General features: G+C 41.1%; 1 protein-coding gene across 4 annotated transcripts in view; it reads left to right on the forward strand.

Moving 5' to 3' along the window:
* Positions 1-24,030, forward strand: part of TNFRSF19 (TNF receptor superfamily member 19) — an 87,911-nt gene that overhangs the window by 59,436 nt on the left and 4,445 nt on the right. For 3 of the 4 annotated variants that reach the window (XM_032838217.1, XM_032838219.1, XM_032838216.1), the window contains exons 6-9: positions 16,510-16,674; positions 17,126-17,251; positions 21,897-21,999; positions 22,595-22,994. In XM_032838217.1, coding sequence (XP_032694108.1) covers positions 16,510-16,674; positions 17,126-17,251; positions 21,897-21,999; positions 22,595-22,994 — 794 coding nt within the window. The remainder of the gene's footprint in view (positions 1-16,509; positions 16,675-17,125; positions 17,252-21,896; positions 22,000-22,594; positions 22,995-24,030) is intronic. The other variant, XM_032838220.1, reaches the window with a different exon arrangement.

Genomic DNA, 24,030 nt, shown 5'->3' on the forward strand with positions numbered 1-24,030 from the left:
TGTTCATGTTTCTGTTTGTCACCATGTAGATAAGAAGTTCAGATCATGGTCTAAGTGCTCAAGGAACTAGGAAGAAAGAAGAATCGTAGTGTTTTAGTCCCTTCTCTCCAAATGTCTATACCAGTCATACTTAATATAAGCCTTTGAAAAAATTTGGAAATCTACTAAAATTGGACTCAGTTGTGGAACTATCAGTGTTAGTTGTATTAGTTAGTGTATTTAGTTGGGAGAGGTTTGCAATGGAAAATAATGGTCTCAGTTGAAAGGGGAACATTTCAACTTTATTCCAGGTAAGATAAAGATCAGAATCCATGCAGCACTCTCTACACATACATTTAAGGAATAGGAAGTGCCGGCCCTAGACCTCATCTTCCATGTCCTTCAAGTGGGACCATGAACTACAGGGTGGCTTTAAACTCTTGGCTGGTGTGTCCGACCTTGTATCACTAGAGCTGTCGCTGTAACTGATAGATAACTAAAATTTTTCTTATTTGCTTACCAAAGAATTTTCTTATAATGGTTTTACCATTTCAGTCACAACATTCCTTGAGGTTTAGGTATTTTGTTAATCGTTGCTTATTGTTCTGTGACATTGCTTAATGTTACCAGTTAGATCATGTTGGTAAGACTCTGAGATACTTACATAAAAGCAGCAGTAGCTTTTTCTCTTGTAAGAAATGCATCTAAATGGGGCGCCTGGCTGGCTCAGATGGTTAAGCATCTGCATTTGGCTCAGGTCATGACCCCAGAGTCTTGGGATCGAGCCCCATATTGGGCTCCCTACTCAGTGCAGAGTCTGCTTCTCCCTCTTCATCTCCCTCTCCCCCTGCTTGTGTTTTCTGTTTCTGTACCTCTGTCAAATGAATAAATAAATCTAAAAAAAAAAAAAAAAAAAAAAAGAAAAGAAAAAGAAATGCATCTAAACTTCTGGAGGGACTATTTTGGTATGTTTTTATTGTTAATTTTCCTTCTGAACTTTCCAGTGCTTTAGGGATGTGTTATGAGGACACAGGCATGCACACGCTGTTACAAGTAGCTCATTCTGTCGATTTAGTCCACGGCCTATGACGTAGATGGTTTCAATGGGGTTAAAAGACAATCCAGATTCTGACATCATATAATTACAATACAGTGTCTGATTCTGAATAATAATGGGAAAAGTGTGGCTAACACTTAAGAGAAATCTTACTGTGTATGAGGTACTATGCCAATCAAGTACACTATTTCATCTAGTTCTCACAAAAATCCTGTCAGTTGGATCTCATTATATCCTGATTTTACCAGTAAAGAAACTGAGGCAAACAGCTGTCGTTGCTGGTTGTAAGGCTGCTGGTAAATGGCAAAGTAGGGATTCAACCCCAGACTGTTTGCTACCATTAGAATGTGCAGTGTTTACAGTAAGTTTTAAAGTCAGAAAAGGACAGAAGGAAGAAAGGGTGAAGACGTGCTGATATATATGTTTGACATAGGGAGGCTTCTGTCTCAGTCCTTTTTAAAGGTTTAATCCATGGTCCTTCAGAAGCAAAGTGCTTAAATTGGTCAACAAGAAATGCTTCCAGCTCTAGGAGCACCTACCAGCAGATTCCCAGTAAAAACAGGAGATCAGACCTTTAGCGTCTGTGTGTTTGCTATTTTAGTTCTCACTTAGTAAATTCAGGTTCATGTAAACGCAACTTTAATAGGCTCTTGAATATTCAAGCAGTTTACTGCTAGAATCTGCTCATTCAGTTTGTTATTATGTATATTAATTTATCTGGATAATCATTGGTACCATTTTCTGCTTCATCAGTAGGTTAATTAAAAGCAACTGTTCTATATAACAAAAATAGTGGTACTGCATTCTTATCTTTCACCCTTTGATTAATAACAGTGTTCTGTCAATACCAAAATATTAACAATTGATAGCCTTTCTTTACTCCCCAAGAGATGTTTTAAAACCACTGACTTTAGTGAAGATTTTCTATAAGCAGAGACAAAGTTGCACATAAGAACTGATAACTGATAGACCTATTGTTTAAAGAACTTTATACTTTTCTAATAACAAAACTGTTCTATGGTGCAGTGTTTTGGTGAAAGCTTTCCAGAAGGCAGTAAAAGGCTTCGATATTCATATAACTGATGTTTTAATTGCAATATTTGGACCTTTCCTTCTATAATTTAAAAAATAATAATGGAGTAACTGAAATCACTTTAGAATATTGACTATAACCATATATTTTTAAGTGTCTTATACGAGAGAGTAATGTTTGTTGATAATCTAAGGGAAATTACTATTTAAATGACTTCTCACAAGGATATGAGTATATCCTTGTGAGCATATAAAGCATATAAAGCACTCCTTAGTGCTTTAAATTTAAGAATGGATATATTTTCTCCCTCCTTCCCTGCTCCCCCAAGAAGGGTATTTCACATTTTCTTTGTGGTTTCCTCCTAACAAACATGGTAACAGGCTGACAATGCCAATAATACAGTGATGGGCAGGCGGCCCAGAGGAAGACAGAAACTGATCAAGTCAGAGTTGGCAGGTGAGGAGAAGGCTCAGCGATCCTCCATGGGAGCTCTCAGGGTCACCTCTTCTGCACTGCTCCCAACAGAATAGCCTCCATCCCGTGATACCACAGTCGGAGAGCCTGTCGGTGCCATTGCAATATACTAGATTTCATACAGGTGGATTTTTTTGGGTTCCAAGGTTATTCTTTCAGCTTTCACATTCCATTTTCTTTATATTCTGTGGCCCTTAGGTACAACTTGGCCAGATGGGAAATAAAGATATAAAAGTTTACTTCTTAGGGGTGCGTCCTGTTTATAACACAGCCATATTTGTGAATCATCTGTATTAACATTAAAAGAAAGCAAGCTTGAGGCCACTTTGGGACTCTGCCTTGATTCTCTCACATTTATATTACAAAAAAAAAAAAAAAAAAAAAACCCTGGTAATTAATTAGTTCAGTGCCATGAAGGGAAGTTATAAGAAGGAATCAAGCTCAGAAGTTCTGTATTTATCAGTAGATGTTAGTTACAACATGGCTCAACAAAGGAAAGGGACTTGCAAACTTGTGCTATTTTTGATGTGCTCTCTTCAAAAAAGAAAATCAGTAAAAATACTTAGGGCAGGCACTACCTTGGAAACTCAGCACTCAGAGCATGTTTGAAACTGGCCTGACATGATGAAACTTTGGTTTGCGTGCATACAACTGCCTGTCCTAGACACAAGTGTGGGATGATACTCTGCCCCATGCCTACTAGTCTCAGATGCTGGTAAACAGATGTCAGGCTAAAAACATAGTATTTGGCTGATGCTTCACAAGTAAAGTCAGAACGATTCCTTAGGAAAAAGATACATATCCTAGTCTGATCCTTCTATCATTCATTTGAAAAATGATACTTTTTAAATTTAAATAAGTTAATTGCCATTGCTTATTGTTCTGTGACATTGCTTGATATTACCAGTTAGATCATGTTGGTAAGACTCTGAGATACTTTACATAAAAGCAGCAGTAGCTTTTTCTCTTGTAAGAAATGCATCTAAATGGGGTGCCTGACTGGCTCAGATGGTTAAGCATCTGCATTCGGCTCAGATAATTCAGCGTAAGTAATGGCATCTTGCTTAAGTCATGATTACTATTTATTATAAACTTGCACTGAGCTTTGTGCCTGTAATTTTACTTTGTGACATCATATTTTAAAATCATAGCTTGGTTTCATCTTAATTCAAAAATTCATTCAGCAGTAAATGAATAAGTGGCTATAGTGGCCAAGGTCACTAATTTTTTTTTAAATCACAAATCTATTTCACTTCTGCCAGAATGTTAAAATTTGATTTCTGTCATTAGTCCCCAAAATAAAATATCATGATGTAACCTAGATATTTAAAAATCAGAAGAATTCATCCCATTAAACTTTGGTTTACTACTTCCTTCTAGAAATGCATCTTTCCCAGGCTACTTTGACACCATTGTTTTCTTCTGATTTCAGAGGCTAGCTCCTCCTCTTTCATCAGATTTCCTAATTTCAGAGTGTACCTGGTTTCTGTGCTAGGTCTTCGTCTTTATCTGTATTATATACAGACGGGATTTTAACAGTCCTTTGGCTTTGGGTATTGTCTGCGCACTCATGATGTTCAAATTTGTATCTCCAGTTACTATCTCCCTTCTGTCTTGCTCAGAAGTCTTGCTCCCTTCTGTCTTGCTCAGCCCTCCTGCCAACTCAAGAGCTCCACATGGGTAGATAACAGGTATCTCAAACTTAACATTTCAAAACAGAATTTTTTTTATTCCTCACCTCCTCACCATTCCCCACCATCCCTCACGTTTTCACTCTCCCAAAAAACTAAGAAATGGCACCATAATTTTCCCCGTGGTTTACAGAAACCTAGGCATCCTTCTCGATTACATCTCTCCTCGCGTCTAACTCACATTCAGTATATCCAGTTGCTCTTACAATAAGTATTTCTCAAATACAGCCAGTCGACAGCATGTCCCTGGTTATATAAGTTTAACTCAATCTACCATCATCATCATCACCATCATCTGAACCACTGCTGTCCTTCCCACCAGATGTCCTTCTCTCTTCCCCTCTGCAGGCGGTCATCTTTCTAATGCTAGAGCTTGTCACCTTCTACACCCCAAACCCTCCAGTCACTTCCTGTTCTTTTTTTATGGTAATGAAACTTGCCATTATTAAATGGATAGTAGCATTAACTACATCCACAACGCAACCCTTACCACCATCTACTTCCATAACCCTTCATCCCTCCAACAGAAACTCTGACAATCCTCCCTGTTCTCCTCCCATCTCCGCCCCTTTGTAATGTCTGATCTGCTTTCTGACTCCATCAACTCACCTGTTCTAGATATTTCAGATAAGAGGAGTTATAGCAATATGTGTCCTTTTGCATCTGGCTTATTTCACTTAGCATAATGTTTTTAAGATTTGTTTATGCCATAATATGTATCACATTTTCATTTCATGTCTTCATTTCATTCCATTTCATGTGTATACCACCTGTGTGTTATCCAATCATCTGTTAATAGATGACTGGGTTGTTTCCACCTTTTAGCCACTGTGGATAATATTGCTATGAACATTGGCACAGACGTACCTGTTTGAGTCCCTGTTTTCTATTCTTTTGAGTATGAACCTAGGAGTAAAAGTGTAAGGTTGTATAGTAATTCAGTGTTTAATTTTTGGAGGAACTGCTGGACTATATCCTCCAGTCACTGTATCACTTACATTCCCACCAGCAGTGTACACATCTTTACCAATACTTATTTTCTGCTTTATCCTCCTCCTTCTCCTCCTCCTCCTCATCATCCTAGTAAATGTGAAGTTGTAGCTCATTGTGGTTTTTATTTGCATTCCCTGATGACTAGTAAATTTGAGTGTCTTGTGTTTATTGGCCATTTGTATACCTTCTTTGGAGAAATGTCTATTGAAGTACTTTGCCCATTTTGGATTGCTTGCCTTTTTGTTGTTGGCTTGTAGGAGTTCTTTATATATTCTGAATATTAAACGTCCTCAGATATATAGTTTGCAAATATTTGCTAACATTTCATGGGTTGTCAGTGTCCTTGATGGTGTCCTTTGAAGCACAAAAGTTTTTGATTTTGATAAAGCCCAATTTATCTGTTTTTTCTTTTGTCACCTGTGCTTTTGGTATATGTTTAAGGAACCATTGCCAAATCCAAGATTTTCCCCTATGCTTTCTTCTAAGAATTTTATAGCTTTCACTCTTTAATTTAGGTCTTTGATTCTTTTTTTTTTTTGATCTTTTAATATGATACTCTTTTGCATGAGGGTATCCAGTTTTCCCACCAGCGTTTGTTGAAAAGACTGTTCTTTCCCCTATTGAATGGTCTTGGTACCCTTGTCAAAAATCAGTTGACCATAGTTGTATGGGTTTATTTATGAACTCTCAATCATATCCCATTGGTCTGTATGCCTATCCTTTTGTCAGTACCATATTTTTCTGATTACTATAGCATTTATAGCAAGTTTGGAATTTGGGAAGTGTGAGTCCTCCAAATTTGCTCTTTTTCAAGATTTTTTTTTGTTATTTAGGGTTCCTTGTTTAATGTGAATCTTAGGATTTTTTTTTTCATTCCTTGAAAAAGAAAAAGCCCTTGAGATTCTGATAGAGATTGCATTGAGTTATGCATATTACTTTGTTTATTTTTAATGGATTTTTTATTTAAATCTGTACTCTTTTTAAGTAAGCTCTATGCCCAATGTGAGGCTTAAACTCACAACCCCGAAATCAAGATTTGCTTTCTCTGTTGACTGAGCCAGCCAGGCAACTTACGTGTGTCACTTTGGGTTGTATTGTCACCTTAAGTATTCTAATCTATGAACATGGGATGTCTTTCCATTTATTTTGGTCTTCTATCTTTCAACAATGTTTTGCAATTTCCAGGGTACAAGTTTTTACCTCCTTAGTTAGATTTATTCTTAAGTATCTTAATCTTTTTTTATGATTTTATAAATGGAATTATTTTCTTAATTTCATTTTTGGATTTTAGTCCTAATAGTTTCTTTGTAGAATCTGTAGGGGTTTCTATGTATAAGATCAAGTCATCTATGTGCAAGGAAAGTTTTGTTTCTTCCTTCTCAGTTTGGATGCATTTTATTTCTTATCCTTGCCTAACTACTCTGGCAAGGACTTCTACTACTATGTTGAGTAGAAGTGGTAAAAGCAGATTTCCTTGTGTTCTTCCTGATGTTAGGGGAAAAGTGTTTGGTTTTTTACCATTGAATATGATGTTAGCTGTGAGTTTTTCATATAACCTTTATCATGTTGAGGAAGTTCCTTGTTTTCCTAATTTATTCAGTATTTTTATCATGAAAGGGTGTTGGATTTTGTCAAGTGCTTTCTTAGTGTAAAATTGAGATGATCATGGTTTTCTTTTCTCCCTTTCATTTCATTTTTGTATATTACATTGACTGATTTTTGTATGATTAATCATCAGTGCCTTCCTGGGATAAATCCCATCTGGTCATGGTATATAACCCTTTAACATGCTACTGAAATTGATTTGCTGTTATTTTGTTGAGGGTGTCATGTCTGTCTTTGTAAGGGCTCTTGATCTGTAGTTTTCTTTCTTTGTAGTGCCTTTTATCTAGCTTTAGTATCATGGTAACACTGGCCTCCTAGAAAATTTGGAGGTGTTCTGTCTTCAGTGTTTTGGAGGAGTTTGAGAAGGAGTGATGTGAATTCTTTAAATATTGGCAGAATTCAGGGCACCTGGGTGGCTCAGTTGGTTAGGTATCTGCCTTCAGCTCAGGTCATAATCTCAAGGTCCTGGGATGGAGCCTGGAGTCTGGTTCCCTGCTTAGTTGGGAGTCTGCCTCTCCCTCTCTCTCTGCCCCTCCCACCACCTAATGCATGCACTCATTCTCTCTCTCTGTGGAATAAGTAAATAAAATATTTAAAATAAATAAATACATATATATATATTTATATTTATTCTAGGTAAGCTTCACCAGTGGGGCCATTTGGTCCTCTTTCTTTGCTGGGAGGTTTTTGATGACTGATTCTGTTTCCTTGTCTTCTAATAGTTCTTTTCTGATTTTCTATTTCTTCTGTTTTGTTTTTGTTGGTTTGTGTATTTCTAAGAATTGTCCATTTCATCTGGTTTATCCAGTGTGTTGGTGTACAGTTGGTATTCTCATACAATCCTTTTTACTTCTGTAAAGTCAATAGCAACATACTCTCTTTCATTTCAGATTTTAATAATTTATATATTTCTCCTTTTTTTAGTCAATCTGAGGTTTTATTAATTTTGCCAATCTTTTCAAAGAATCAACTTTTGGTCTTGTTGACTCTCTCTCTTGTTTTTCCTATTCTCTATTTTGTTTATCTCTAATCCTTATGATTTCCTCCCACCTAGCTTTTCGGTTAATTTGCTCTTCTTTTTCTAATGTCTTTGAAAGCTGACGTTTAAGTTATTCACATGAGAGCTTCTTTTTTAACGTAGACATTTTAATACCATAAATTTTCCTCTAAGCATCGCTTTTGCTGCTTCCCATAGGTTTTGTTATGTTGTGGTTTTGTTTTTGTTTCATTCATCTCAAAGGATTTTCTAATTTCTTCTGCAATTTCTTCCTTGACCCATTGATTATTTAAGAGTACACTGTTGAATTTCTTCATATTTGTGAAATTCCCAGTTTTCTTTCTGTTAGTGATTTCTAGGTTCATTCCACTGTGCTTGGAAAAGTTACTTTGCATGATTTCAGTTTTTAAAAATTTTTGAAACTTGTTTTGTGACATCACATATGGTCTATCGTGGATAACATTCCACATGCACTTGAGAAGATCGTGTGTTCTGCTATCGTTGACGATATCCTATTATTCTTAGAAAAGAATCCAAACTCCTCACTACAGTTTCTAAATCCCTACATGAACTGACGTTGAACGGGTTCTCAAACATCATCTTCCTCCACTCTCCTCTTAGTTCTTGCTCAGGAAATACTTCTATTTCCTGAATTATTAATTAACTTAATGTTTGTTGGTGTAATAATAATGTATCTTTTGATAGCATATGAAACAATATGTCTTTGTAAAAAGTTTTAAAATATATGAGAAAGGCTTATCTGTGAATCTTCATAGCAGCATTATTCACAATAGCCAAAAAGTGGAGATACCCCAAATGTCCATCAGCTGATGAATGGATAAACAAAAGTGGTATATCCATGCCATGGAATGTAATTCAGCTGTAAAAGGAATGAAGTTCCTATACATGCTACAAAATGGTTGAACCATGAAAACACTATGTCAAATGATAAGAGTCACATAATATTGCCACAAAAGGCCACCTAATATTGTATGATTCCTTTATATGAAATATTTAGAATAGACAGATCCATAGAGACAGAAAGCAGATTAGTGCTTGCCTGGAAGTAGAGAGAAAGGAGAATGGAGACTGACTGCTTAATGGGTATGGGGTTTCCTTTTGAGGTGATGAAAATGTTCTAGAATTAGTGATGATGGTTGCACATGATATACTCAGTGTCACTAGTGGTTAACTGTTATGTATATTTTACCACAATTAAAAAAAAAATCAGTCCAGTTTAAATATATATGGAAACACACAGAAAAAAGTCATTTTGGAGTAATATTTCTATTGGTTACTAAAAAAACAAAAAGCAAAAAACCACATAGTTCTAAGACCAAAGTCTAAAATGAAAAAAAAAAAAATAATGAAGGCTCACTGTTTACATTTATCCATGTTATACCAATGATTGGTATAAAGTGGATTAAAAAAATTCAACTATTTTGTTTAGTGACAGACTCTTTTGTGGTACATCTGGAGTTCATATGAGTGTTAACATAGATATTTTTGTTTAGCCAGTTTAGATTAACAAGATAAAGCTTACACTCCAGAACTGTATCCTTGCCTCAGTTAACATTGCAAAGAGCTCTTTGTTAATATTTCTTTTTTATTAAAGAACATTACTAGAAATAGATTCATCAGGTTTTATTTTGTTAAACCTGTATTTGATATGGGATTTTCCTTGGTGGTGGTAGAAGAACACAGAAAGCAATAGATTGAATTAGAGTTTACTTGAAAGAAATTTAAAAATCAAAGATAAAATATTTCAGTGAAATTTATTGGGAAATGTCTGAAGTGTATGTTTCTATTTCAGAACTAATTTTTAATTGAGTTGCCTGTGCCAGAACGCGGTCATCAGTGCTCACACTTCCAATTCCGTCAGAGTGACATGTCCTAGGGCAGGAAACCGGATATATTATTTGCATGTGTTAAACTAGCTGATGAAAACGCAAGCCATCATTGAAATCTTGAAAACAGAAGCTTAGAAAACATAGTTCGCTTACAGCTTGTTCTTCCCCACTATATTTATTTTATACTCATCTAATTATATCCTAGAGACCTTAAAAATAACGTTTAAAAAGTCCATACATTATTTTTCACTGCAAAAAAATACAATAGCCTCTTTAATCTTGGAGATAAGACAGTTTGAATTTGTGAAGTTAGATTTGTGTTTTTAAATTAGGTCATGTTAGGGGCGCCTGGGTGGCTCAGTGTGTTAAGCGACTACCTTAGGCTCAGGTCATGATCTAAGTGTCCTGGGATCCATCCCTGCATCTCATTGTCTCAGGCTCCCTGCTCAGTGGGGAGCCTGCTTCTCCCTCTCCCCTGCCCCCTCATGCTCTCTCTCACTATCTCTCCACCTCTCAAATAAATAAATAAAATCTTTTTAAAAATTAGGTCACATTATATTGTATATTTTAGTTGATTACCTAGAATTTATTAGTCTGTACAAAATTTCAGCCAAGAATCCTTCACACTAGTACATTTTTTTAAAGATTTTATTTATTTATTTGACACAGAGAGAGAGATCACATGTAGGCAGAGAGGCAGGCAGAGAGGGAGAGAGAGAGAGAGGAAGGGAAGCAGGCTTCCTGCTGAGCAGAGAGCCCGATGTGGGGCTCGATCCCAGGACCCTGGGATCATGACCTGAGCCGAAGGAAGAGGCTTTATTTTTTTTTTTTAAGATTTTATTTATTTATTTGACAGAGAGAGAGACCACAGTAGGCAGAGAGGCAGGCAGAGAGAGAGAGAGAGAGAAGCAGGCTCCCCGCTGAGCAGAGAGCCCAATGCGGGGCTTGATCCCAGGACCCTGGGATCATGACCTGAGCTGAAAGCAGAGGCTTTAACCCACTGAGCTACCGAGGCGCCTCCACACTGTAGTAAATATTTTGCTCTAAATAGTTGGGAAAAACATAACATAATTTACAAAACACACACACACACACACACACACAACAAACAAACAAAAATACCCATGAATTTTAGAGTCATACAAACGAGGCTCAAATCTAGATCCAACCACCCAATATTTGTTTGAAATAAAATATATATATATGTATGTACAGCCTTCTTCATGGACAAAACCCTCACTGTAAAGGATTGCTATGACATTTCAAAAGTGAGTAACTAAGGGTCTGGCCCTCTGTAAGTGTTTGGCCTATGGAAACTGCGATGGTGTTGTGATAATCTGGGTTAAGTGTCTCCAAAAAATAATCACAGATTCCTGTCATTAAGAGTTCTCCAGATGCTCATGTCATTTTCTCCATACTTCTACCTAGTTTTAGGGGGAGACACTCAGTAAAAATATAAGATTAGCATACCTGATTTGATAAAATGATAGGAATGCTTAATCATCCCCTTTATCCAATTCAGCTAGTAATCAGCTTCCAAAAATGATACCAAAGAGGCTTTCACTGGAAGATGTGGTTGGCCTCCCCTTTTCTAGCCTCTTTGGTCATTCCCTATAAATTAGTCCTCACGATGTATGGATTGTTAACTAAGATTACATTTGGCATATAATAACTAAAATAAGATCCCTTCATGATGAGTCCATGAAGTGCTAATTAAAATTGACTAGAGAAGGTGAGGGTTTTGTTTCATATTCATTCTGTGGTTATATTCAATAATCTTCAAGATCTGTGTGTTGATAAATTGGAGCAACCCTTGCTCTTCCACCTGTGGTCACCTTAACATCACATAAAAAACATGCCACGGGAACTGTTATTTGCTACCAGCTGTTGCCATCTGCACTGCCATCAACTGTGTAGCCAAGGGTGGAAGCAGATGCGGAAAACACATTATTGGCAAAATCTCACCCTATTAATTAGAGAGGTCCCTGTTAAGTAAACCTCTGGGTACTTCAAGTTTTCCAGTCTCTTTTGCAAACATCCATTCATCCCATCATTGATCATATACATATGGGCACCAAGTATGTGCCAAGAACACTTGTAGGTGTTATAACACTGGTAGCGGACGAAACTGACAAAAATCCCTGCCCTTATGGAAGCTGGATTTTGGTGGGAGGTGAAACTGCTTAGGTGAATTGATAAGTTACTGTTACAAGGAGACCCCAAAAGATGGCCACATAACTAAGAGAGATGTTCCCGTCTGCATTCTGCAGGCCTGCATGGGGGAGCAGGTCCACTGCAGGATGTCATGCAGAGGCCAGGGGCTTGTGCCCAGCACTTTACGAGCCTTTGGATATCTTCATCTATGAGATCTGAGCATCATCCAGCCATTTTCTGCTTAGAGCCCACAGTGAAAGGGATGGCTGGAGCAAGCAATCTGTCCCCAGATCGGAGAGGACAGAAACTATACCCATCACTTCCGTTCACCCCTCCTATTCCCTATTGACTCTAACTTCGACATAACATCATGCCTAGCTGCAAAGGAAGCAGGAAAATATGGCCTCTGGCTGGGCCCAGCTTAAACACAAGCCCATCAGGTGTGTTGGGGAATGCAGGACAAGTTTTGTTTTTTTTTTAACCTCCATTGGAGGGGAGAATGAAAACGAACCAAAGAAGTTAAAGACATAAAGTGCCGGATGGCAGTAAGTACTCGGAAGGAAAAGGCAGCAGGGAAGGGGGTAAGAAGCACAGGTCAGAGACTGCAGGTTTAAAAGACTGGTGGAGAAGCCTTGCTAAGTAGGCGATGTTTGCAGAAGGGCCGCTGAAGGAACGATGTGTGCAGCCCGGGATGAGCCCCGCCGACAGGCTGTGCTGGGCAGGAGAGGTCTGGGGGGAGGGAGGGAGGGATTGCAGAAGGAAGTGAGGAGGTCGGGGTTGTCGAGGTCATCTTTTGGACTCGTTTCTGAGTTTAAGATGCCTCCCCCCGCCAAGTGGAGAGGTTCAATAAGCTGTTGGGTAGACGAATCTCGAGTTCAGGGAAACAGACTGGAAACAAAAATTTCAGAGTCATGAAATACAGCATCCTACTTAATCTTATTCTTTAATGTGAAGGTCATGGTCATTTTGGTAAGAAGAAATCAGCCAGGCCACAGATAGTTCACGAGACTTTCTTAATAGCCAACGTGTCCTATGTGCCTGGAAGCTAGCTCCATAGGAGCTCATCCAGCCGCAGGGACACTTTCACTGAGTCTCCATCCTCACTGATGGCGGATTTGGTGTCTGCATGATGGCCCACTATTTAATCTTGTCATTGAGGAAACCAAGCTTCAGAGAGGGGGAAAGTCTTGTCCGTGGCCAGGGCAGAAATCGTTGAGAGCTATAATTGGGAGACCTAGTTTCCTCCCTCCCAATCCAAGGGGGGGCCCTTGGTCAGGACAATACTCTGGGAAGAAGAATCTTCTGTTTAGCAGGTTTTTTGAACAGACTGCTAGGAAGTTGGCAGGTTAAACATGCCGGGAGATCAGTAGAAAGCAGAGCTATGGAATTACCAATGAAACCTCATAGAGCGCACGCGGGAGCCTGATGCTTCTGACCCATCCCAGACTCAGTGGCCTCTATAAACATGCCTCTCCTCCCCACCTCACTGACACTCGGGCATTGCTCCATGTGCCTGCCATCAACGTGCAACTCTGAGAGCCACGCTGAGGCCGAGTGGCCTGAAATGTTCTCTCAGGCCAGGGGCCCTCGTGCGGAACTGGCTTCATGCACACTGAGCCAGCCTGCTGTTGAGAAAGTCCCCAGATCTCTCTGTGTCCAGGCTAGTTTCCCCCTGCAGAAATGAGCATGGCCTGCATGCAGACACGAACCACATTTGGCTCCTCTTTCCCTGTAGAAAGGTTTACTCACTTATAAGCTACATGCACCCACGAACCAGTGTGGTCCACCGGAAAGGGTCCCAAAGCCTGGTTTCAGATCTCCAGCTGTCTTGCTTTGCTGTGTAGCCTTGAGCAAACTACCCCAAGTCTTGGTTTCCTCATCTATACAAGGAGGCCCATCAGTGCATTTTCACAGCTCTGCCGGGTTGCAAAGAGAGTGAAATCCCTAGAGGTATATCAGCAGTGTCCAGGGCTCTAAAAGCACCCAGAAGTCAGCTGAAGCCCATTTCAGTCAAGTCTGTGGCCTGCACACTGAGTTCCTAATTTGCATCTTCTGAGGACTTTTCCATGATTTATCAGAGTCCAGTAATACAGATCTCTCTACTACACGCGTCTCTCCAGCTACATTCTGAAGCTGCTTAGGGGTTGAGATATAAGGAGAGTATCTCTGCAATTGGGATATTTTGCACTGGTCACTCCAAAGAGGGTAAAAGTGAACGTGAATAAAAACACTTGCCAGACTTTGTTGGCGACCTCTCTTTTCTCTTCCTATTCTGTTCAGATTCTCATTCAACTTACTTAATGCCTCTTAGGATGCCTTATCCAGAGTAGATACTCAGGATATAATTGTTCTGCTGAGCTGACCTCCTAAGGAAATGTATAATATAAAATTGCACTTATTTAATGTAATACAAAATTTAAGCTAAGAAAACAATTCTCTCTCTGAAGTAACTTTGCCAGAGGGTAGTGCTAAGATTATAGTGGAATTTAATAATTTCATTAGGGTAAGAGATGCCTTTGTATTCCAGAAAAGTTAAAACTTTCCAAAGACTGTGGACATTCCTGTTCCCAGTTCTTCAGAACTCCTATCAGAATCCTAATAAAGTATGAGTAAAATTCCTTGCGGGCATTCAATACGCTTGGTCAACTATGGACAGGGAATTCAGTCGAGGCATGTGGGTGGAAAGAATCTTTAATCTCAGCATCATTGCAGTGAGCACAGGTCAGCAAAACAATACTTTTCAGTTTGTGGTAGATACATCTTTTTCTGAGAAATTCTCGGCAACACCTCAATTAACCAGAACTTAATAGACTAGAAGCTACTTCATAAATTGGCACCAACCTCCTCTGCCCCATCCCCCCTTTTTTACTACCCAAATCAGAAAAAATTATGAGAAAACAGGTTTTTAGCAGAAACTCTTGTGAATAAGTTTCTGGAGTTGTTCTTAAACCAAATGATAGGCAGCCCAATCTCCCATAATGTCCACATAAATGTCTACATTGTCGTATGTGATGATTGAACCTACAGAGGATGAGACCATTTCCTAGAAAATAAATTGTTTGCTGTAATGGTTGCATTTACTTGTACATATAAACAAAAATCGAGAATGGGGTTTCTAGAGCCCTGCTTCCCATGGGGACCTCCCTGAGAGGGTGGATGGGTTCACAAGACACCTTTTTTTTATGCAGGTGTCAAACGTTGAGAGGTAAAACTACTGTATTTTTCTTGTTCATCCTGAGATGCTACTTCCAGGGAAATGTATACAGAAGGCGCTTACTGAGTGCACTTTAAAAAAAAAATCAATGTTATTATGGCAACTCGATATCCTTGAGATTACAGTATTAGCACCCTGCCGTGGAAAGACATTTATTCCTAAGACTTTTACGATTAGCTTAGGGAAGATAAATCCTGAATCACAAACACCAGATTCAAAATCCTCATCAGGGGCATTTTAGCAGCTTTATAAAGCAGGAACATTTCCTTTCACATGAAGGCAAATAAGCTAACATACTTACAAAGAACTTCAACAAGAATGTAAAGGATTCTCTTCGTGATTCCACTTTAACCCGAAATCCTGATTCTCAGTAGGGTTTTCCTGAATATCCAATGCTATGTGAATTGATGAGCTCAACTCGAGAGCTAAACCAGGGTTAGGAACTTTGCGATCTTCGGCTCACATCATGTACTGCGTCTCGTTCTGACGAGAGCTCTTGCTGAAGCTCTGTGTTGTGTGGAGCTGGGTCATTTGACGAAGAGTTTCAGCTTACCTTGCTCTGAAGTCCGTCACCTTTGTCACCAACATAAGCAAGGTGGCAGGTTTCCACAGCTGCACCATTTGATCCAAAGAGATAAGAGTCTCCTCTCCCAAATCCATGACCCTGGGGTGTAGTCCACTATTTCCCTTGCGCAGGATACAAATTCCTCTTCGGTTATTGATTTGTCAGTGTTTGTACAGCTGTGCCTGTGTTTGTAGATCTTCTTGTCAGTTTGCCCATTGATAGAGGCTGCTTCAGATTTCGATTTAAGTGTGGCCCCAGAATCATTGAGCCTAGAAATACCAAGACTCGATATTCCCAGGTGATCACTCCTGCTATCATATTTTCATGATTCATAGATGTTGTTCAGTCATTCAACAGCCAGACATTAAAAAAATGTTCACTGTCTCAGAAATTGGGGGTTACTATTAGGCTGTGAATGATCCCACTCCTTATTTTTCCCTAAAGCTTCCCCCCCGCAACGCAACCCTTAATTCAATGTGTTTGAAAATGTAGGTGATCTCATTCCAATTAAATAGCAAATATTACATACCTTTGATGTGCCAAAGGCATGTCAAGCACTGGGAGACAGAGAAAGTTGAGGGATTCCAGCTCGCCAGCAGCTCTGGTCTAATGGGCCTTAAAAGCACATTCTGGCAACACAGTGTGGTGAAGGTTGTGTGTCCACACACAGTCTTTGTTGTGGGAAAGGAAGCGTGGCTAATCCACACATTTTGGGGTGCAAGTGAAGGTGTGGTATTAAAGAAATCTAAGAGGAGGGAGCACTGAGCCTTCTTAAAATACCTTTTCTTGTCTTCTGGAGTCTTACTCAAATAATAAAGGTGGCCACCAAGTTGGGGGTAAGCATCTGAGTCTCTTGGGTGGTTGAGAGCCTGCTGACCCCATTCTTGCGGTTTCCAGGTACCAGCAAGGTCAACCTCGTGAAGATCCCGTCCACGGCCTCCAGCCCGCGGGACACAGCCCTGGCGGCCGTCATCTGCAGTGCCCTGGCCACGGTCCTTCTGGCCCTGCTCATCCTCTGTGTCATCTACTGTAAGAGGCAGTTTATGGAGAAAAAGCCCAGCTGTGAGTGTGGAGCTCTTTCCGTTCCTTAGCATGTGGGTGAAGAGTGTTTACCATCATTGTCACTGGAGGTTCCACGAGGCCTTGACCAAGACAATAGTCAGGAGCTATCCAAAGGGACAAAGTGCACACGGAGACGCAGCTCCCAGTCACCTGGTCCCCCAGAGGCACCGCTTTACAAGGACCCTGAAAAGGCCTCAGGGTCCAGTGCCACTAGGCAAAAAGGAAAAGCCTTCCAAGTTCTGGCAACAGAAGTATCCTGTAATTTGAGCTTTTAACAGATTCATTCCTAGTTGGGCCTCTGCTTAAGAAGACGTATTTTTAAATGTGTATGAGAGTCATCTTTTTCTTCAGAAATATTAAGAGCTAGAAGGGTACCTATCTGCCTTGTGGTGGTCATGGGCTCCTTAACAGAGGCAGTGATCTTCGCTGACAGAATTCTCGCCCCCCGTAGGGTCACTGAGAGCGCAAGACATTCAGTACAACGGTTCTGAACTGTCATGTTTTGACAGACCTCGGCTCAACAAATCTGCTCCCAGAGCATGTTGTCAGTGCCACCAGGACTCCGCCCAGACCTGTGGTAAGTGTAGCGGGGCAAGGGGCCATTAGGGGAATCTAGGGACACATACGTTGCAAAGAATTGTCCCTGTTTGCCCACAGCTCGGTTGCTCTGCTTAGTTTTCTAGTTAAAGCTAATCTTGTTAAAGGATACTTTGTGCCCTCATGGTTTGGGTGTTTTGAGCCTCTTAAGTAGTGAGAAGAAAAGAAGCATCTCGTTAAAATTCTAGAATTGTTGGGCAACTTTTTAAAGCAAGTTTGCCTTTATTGTTTTGGGTCTATTGACTGATTAAAATCCCTTTGTAGAGTAGGAGCATGTATCCTGTCTTGTCTGGTGGATTCAAGCTGAACTTTGATGGGTCTTCTAAATGTCTTTTTGGATTCCTTAAAGAAGAGCAGAGAGGGAGCGCTATGGCAGGGGTTTCCACGAACCTCAGTTGCCCCCGGGGACTACTGACAGAAAAGGAAGTTTAGGGAAGTCATGCAAATGGAACTTGGTTTCTCACCAGGGCAAAAAACGGGCACAGATAATACTTTTCCTGCCACTTATTTATTTTCATCAACACAAGGCTCCCACACTTACACCGCCCTCTCAGCCCCTGTTGTGAGGACCCCTCCCCTCCTCTGCAAAGCAGAATCTGGCAGTGCCCTTCCTGGACATCCATCCCTGCCTGCCTGGTTCACGTGCTCAGAGCCCTTTGAAGCAATGCTGGCAGGGCCATTTTTTCTCTTCCAGCCACTCTAAGCTGAGTGTTTCCCACTTAGATTGACTGACACTCTTGGAGCTGTGCTGTCTTTCCTCCCAAGAAATTACAGGATTCCACTTTCTGAGCTGATGTTCTGTATGTGGAGGAAGACGTTTTTAGCGGACTGATTTTGCTACAGCTCGTTATTGTCTTCTGTTTTAGGAATGGGTCGGGAGCAAACTGTAGGTCCTTCTGTGGTGCGTGTGAATCTATTTTTGCCTTTGCCTACGTAGGGACTAGACTTCTAGACAGTATGGACGGTAACTGGGTGAACCTCCAAGCACCCCCAGAGCTGGGTTCCCAGACACTGAACTGGAACACTAGGGTCAGAGGGCACAGGAATCGTTTCCTGAGACCTGAACTCTATATAATAAAATGCAGCATCGGGCAAACTCTGCCTCCCCGTAACTTCTGTCTGAGAGGAAGGATTAAATGGGCAGATGGCCTTGGTGCTCGTCCTCTTAACAGAGCAGCACACGGAGCCTGGAAAGAATCTGCCTGCTCCCCGCGCTCCGTAGAGCTTGCCACTTCCGTGGTTTCCTACTCCGTGGCAGCGCCTTCACCCTGCGAACTTTTTACTTTGACATCATTTAAGACTTACAAAAATGTTGGAACAATAGCACAAAGAATTCTCTCACTCTCTTCACCCAGATTTCCCAAATATTAACATTTTATCTCGTTTCCACATCTGCTTTATCATTTTTCTAAGTATGGTAAAGATATATGTATTTATACACACTGACCTCATGTCCACGTAAAAATCAGTTGCAGAGATGATATCCCTTTACTCCTTAATACTATGGTGTTCGTTTCTTAAGAACAAGAACATTCTCTTACAGAACAGCATGGTTATGAAAATCGGAAAATCAGCATTAAATCAAAGCTATTGTATAATCTACAGAGCATATTCAGATTTTTTGAGTTGTCGCAAAAATGTCCTTAAAAGAGGGAGGCCTGGGGCACCTGGGTGACTCAGTGGGTTAAACCTCTGCCTTTGGCTCAGGTCGTGATCTCAGGGTCCTGGGATCGAGCCCCAGATCAGGCTCTCTGCTAAGTGGGGAGCCTGCTTCCCCCCTCTCTCTGCCTGCCTCTCTCCCTACTTGTGATCTCTCTCTCTCTGTCAAATAAATAAATAAATAATATTTTAAAAAAAAGAAAAAAGAGGGAGGCCTGGGTGGCTCAGTCTGTTAAGTGTCTGCCTTCAGCTCAGGTCATAATCTCAGGGACCTGGGATTGACTCCCACTTCGGGGGTTGCGGGGTATCCCTGCTCAGTGGGGAGTCTGCTTCTCCCTCTGCCCCTCCCCCTGCTTGTGATCCCTCCCTCCCACTCTCTGTCAAATAAATAAATAAATTTTTAAAAAATAAATAACTAAAAATTAAGTTAAATTTAAAATGTCTTTAAAAGAAAATCCCAGATAACATTATTGGATTTAGTTGTCAAATCTCTTTACCTTATTTTTTTTTAAAGATTTTATTTATTTGAGAGAGAGCGAGAGTATGAGCATAAGCAGGGAGAACAGCAGGAGAGGGAGAAGCAGTCTCCCTGCTGAGCAGAGAGCCCGATGTGGGGCTCGATCCCAGGACTCTGGGATCATGACCTGAGCCAAAGGCAGACGCTTAACCGACTGAGCTACCCAGGCATCTCTCTTGACTTTTTTTAATCTGGCATAGGTCCTTCATCTTTCTTTGTGTTTCATGACATTATTGTTGTTGACAAGCACAGACCAGTAATTCTGTAGAGTAACCCTCAGGTTGGGTTTGTCTGATGTTTCTGTATAACTAGAAACAGAAATCCTGCAGGGGTGATGCTGTGTCCTTCCCAGTGTCCCACATCAAGAGGCACAGCGTGTGCAGCTGTCCCCTTCCTAGTCGGGTCAGTTTGGTTCCCTTCGTTAAGGAGGCATCTGCCAAGTTTCGCTGCTGTAACATGATTGTTTTTTCCTTTGTAATTAAGAAATACTTCGCAAGAGACTCTTCGAGACTGTGTAAATATCATGTTACTCTCCAAACTTTCACCCAAGAGTTTAGCATCTTCTGGTGGTTCTTACCTAAATCAGTCATTACCATGATGGTGACAAATGCTAGTTTTGTAATTCCATCCTTTTGTCCACATTTATCAGTTGGCTTCCTATGGCAAGAAAGAACTTCTTCTTCCCCTCTTATTTATTTGCTTGAATTAGCGTGGACTCATGGACCCTCTTCCACAGCTTCTGTTCCTTTGCCATCATCGTTTATCTTGGTGCTCACATTTTCCTAGGCTGGCCCAGGGCAGATCCCTTCAGCCTGGCTCATGTGTCATTTTGACATGTCCTGATTATTCTTTTAGCACTTTCTTCATCTTAGGCACACAAAAAACTTGTAGGCTCATCTTGCTCTTGGTTGCTTGAGCCCTAGAAACAGCCATTTCTAAAAAGAAAGACAGTGTCTTTGGCTTTTAAATAATTTTTTTTGAAGAATTTATTTATTTATTTGATAGAGGGAGAGAGTCAGCAAGAGAGGGAATACAAGCAGGGGAAGTGGGAGAAGGAGGAGCAGGCCTCCCGCCGAGCAGGGATCCTGATGTGAGGCTCGATCCCAGGACCCTGGGATCGTGACCTGAGCCGAAGGCAGATGCTTAACAACTGAGCCACCCAGGTGCCCCTGGCTTTTAACTAATTTTGAAACGGCTCACGTGAGCATGACACGGGCTTGCTGAGGATCGGCCGTGTGTCCAGACGAGGTCTCCAAGCTCACAATAGCATATATTTACGCAACACAACGTGGGGCCTGAGCTGAGAGACATTTAGGCAAAGGTGTGTGAGTATCCATCCTGCTGGCAATTGCATGTCGATGTTTAACATTCATTTTTGAAAAGGCCAATAATTTCACTATGTTTTTCCTTTTTATAAGAGTGAAATCATTTCACATGCAAACTTTAGATCCACAAACATATACATGGATATGTAAATAGAGAATTTTTTCACATCTCTCTCCAGATGTGTGTCTTTATCGTTGCGTGCTTTAGTATGTGTTTGTGTATAATCAGAATTATATATGTATGTATATAAAGAGCTCACCAAACGTCGACATTTGTGTTCATTTCCAGTTTATAGGGTTGGGTCATATTTAATTTTGAATTTCTTAACTTAATCCCTCTCCTTTAATTTTTTTTCTTCTGTACACTTATATTATTTTTGTAACCAAAAATCGATGCTGCCTCAGTGAACAAAATGGTTTGCAAAGCTGTGCTGTGTGCACACCTCTAATTATTCCTTATGTTCCATTACTAGCAGGAAAACATTAATACCTGTGTGTGGTGTGTGTGCGCGCACGCACGTGTATGTGCGTGTGTTGTGTTCAAGGGTTTGAACGCGTCTCTGTTCGTGTTCTGTACCACTAGCCCACTCGGCAGGACTCTGCTCCGCTTTCTGCCGTCTCCTCAGCAGTTCAGGGAGTCTCATTTGACACACTCTCTCACAGGCCGTGCTGTCACCTCTCATTATTTTTACTGTGGTAAAATACACATAACATAAAATTTGTCATCTTAACGCTGTTTAAGGGTGCTGTTCAGCGGCCCTGAGCCCATTTACACCGGTGCGCGGCCGTCACGGACCCCCATCTGCAGAGCCCTTCAGCTCCCCAACTGAAACTCTGTCCCCAGCAATCTGCGATGCCGCCCCCCACATCCCACTTTCCCCAGCCCTGGCACCCACAGTTCTTTCAGTCTTTACAGCTTTGACTACTCTAGGTACTTCGTATAGGCCCTTTATTATTTTCATAATATAACAAAAGAGAGAGAGAATTAAACCTCAGATTTCCTTTCCCCCAAAAAGTCACCCAAAGGGGACTAGCTGGATTTCCTCCAGCAATGTTGAGCCAGTATTAACGAGAAAGTTCCCAGAAGACAGCCTTGTGCTTCACACCTCTGCTGGCTTCCCTAGGGCCTGTTCACTTGATTCCGTCTCTGTGCTGTGACGAGGCTGGCAGCGTGGACCGGGTGACTCTTGGCTGTAGGGTGCATTCCAAGGACACTCTTCAGGAGAGGTAACTCGGGATTTTTAGTCCATATAACATCACATCCCCTTGTCCAAATGTGCCTTCTACCAACTTAACAATTTTCATGTCAAACTATGAGACGTCATTTGAAAAATATTATTGATGGCATTCTGGACATCGGAGGGGGACAAATCCTTGACAAGAGACACGTGAGTCTCTCGGGGTTACTGATGCCCAGTGAGACATTCTTTACACTTTACACTCCATTAATTTTGGTTTTACTTCATATTCATGATTTGTGACACTTCTGTCACCTGTAAATAATTTGTAACATGTCATTTACTCACAGAATTTTAGAAGCGCTATGAAGAAACTCAGTTAAGACCCAGGAAACTGCCTGTTTTAGACATTGAGTTAAGTATAACTACACTGGTTAGAAGCAGGTACAAAATTCAGTTTGAAAGTAAGCAGAATAATTAAACATACCGTATGGAAGGAAGTTTATAACAAAGGAAGCACTAGAATTCAGATGTAATCCATTGCTGTTTCATCTCGAAAATTTAAAAGCAGAGCTGGGTGTGGCTTTGTAGTGGTGTTTTTCCTCCCCGTAGATGACTTGAGAGTCTTTTGATTGTGTGTTCAGACACCCAGGTCCAGTGGGGGAGACCACGCCCATATTCTTCGGGTCCCTTTCAAGGTCCATCTGTGGCGAGTTTTCAGACGCCTGGCCTCTGATGCAAAATCCCGTGTGTGGCGACGACATCTCTCTTTGTGATTCTTATCCTGAACTCACTGGAGAAGATACTCATTCTCTCAATCCAGAAAACGAAAGCTCTTCCTCCTTGGATTCCAACAGTAGTCAGGATTTGGTTGGTGGAGCTGTTCCAGTTCATTCTGAAAACTGTACAGAAGCTACGGGTCCCTCTAGACGTAACCACTCACTGACGGAACCAGTGCTAACTCAGGATACACTGACCGCCAGAAGCCAGTTGTGTCAGGAGAGTGGTGACATTGTCAGCCTGACCACGCCGACGTCCCTCCAGGTAAGTCAGTGACTACACTCAAGAAGGACCCAGCACTGACTCATGGGGAATGGAACTCCTCTCACCAGAGAATATGGGAGGATCTGATGAGAAGGTTTTTTCCATCGTTCATAACTTCTTATTCTTATATGAATGGAGAATATATTGTAAATTAAATTTCAAGAGTCTTTTTTTTCCCCTGTAACTACCAGGTACTCTGTAAGTTTATAATGAGCAGCTGCTTTCTTTTACTCCTTATAAATCCAAGTATTAGCGTAGCACCCCCTAGCCCCGTTCCTGATCGAGAGAGAGAGTCACAAGAACATCTTGTAAACAGTTCCTCACCTTCGTTTTCCACCCAATGATGGTTTCTGCCCGAGACTTACATGCACTTCATTCACCATCAAGCTAATGGCAGTTTAGATCTCCTGAAGCTTCTCTTTTCCCCTCTCTGTTCCTGTTGTTTTCAAAACTGACCAGTGTTGTTAGAAATTGATTGTTGGTTGTGATCCAGGTCCACATACTGCAGAAGTACCTTCTAGAAAGAAGGGTTTAAATTCAGGTTTGCAAGGAGATGGTGGCTACAGGGAGCAGGGGCTTTCAAGCATGCTACAAGGCTAGAGGCAGAGAAGCATCAGGGAAGCCTGGGCACCAACCCTGCTATCCCCTTCCTGTGAGGATGTGGCTGGTCCTGAATTTGACCTAATGTCTACAAGCATCTCCCTAATATAAGAACATATACTGTTGGAATACATTCTTTGGGGGAAAAATGACCAGCCTTTAGTATAAAAGGGCCGAGTCACAGCAAGAGTGAGGCTCCCAGGTGCCACAAGGTCCTACCTGCACACCCACCCTTGCTCTCACTGCTCGTGAGCAAACCAGCTCAGGAGCCCCAGGTCCTGGGGAGGCGCTCTGCCCGTGCTGTGTCTGCTCTCGAGAGGGGCCTCGATTTCCCATGAGGTCCTGTATCCTGGTCTTATGATGTCAGATGCAGTCTGAAGTCGAGGTATGAATGGAGAAGTGTGCCTTTCAAGAATAGCACGTAGGTTATAGGTTG

The sequence above is a fragment of the Lontra canadensis genome, unplaced genomic scaffold (genome assembly GCF_010015895.1).
Source record: "Lontra canadensis isolate GAN:19392208 unplaced genomic scaffold, GSC_riverotter_1.0 scaffold103, whole genome shotgun sequence".
In the NCBI taxonomy this organism is placed as follows: Eukaryota; Metazoa; Chordata; class Mammalia; order Carnivora; family Mustelidae; genus Lontra; species Lontra canadensis.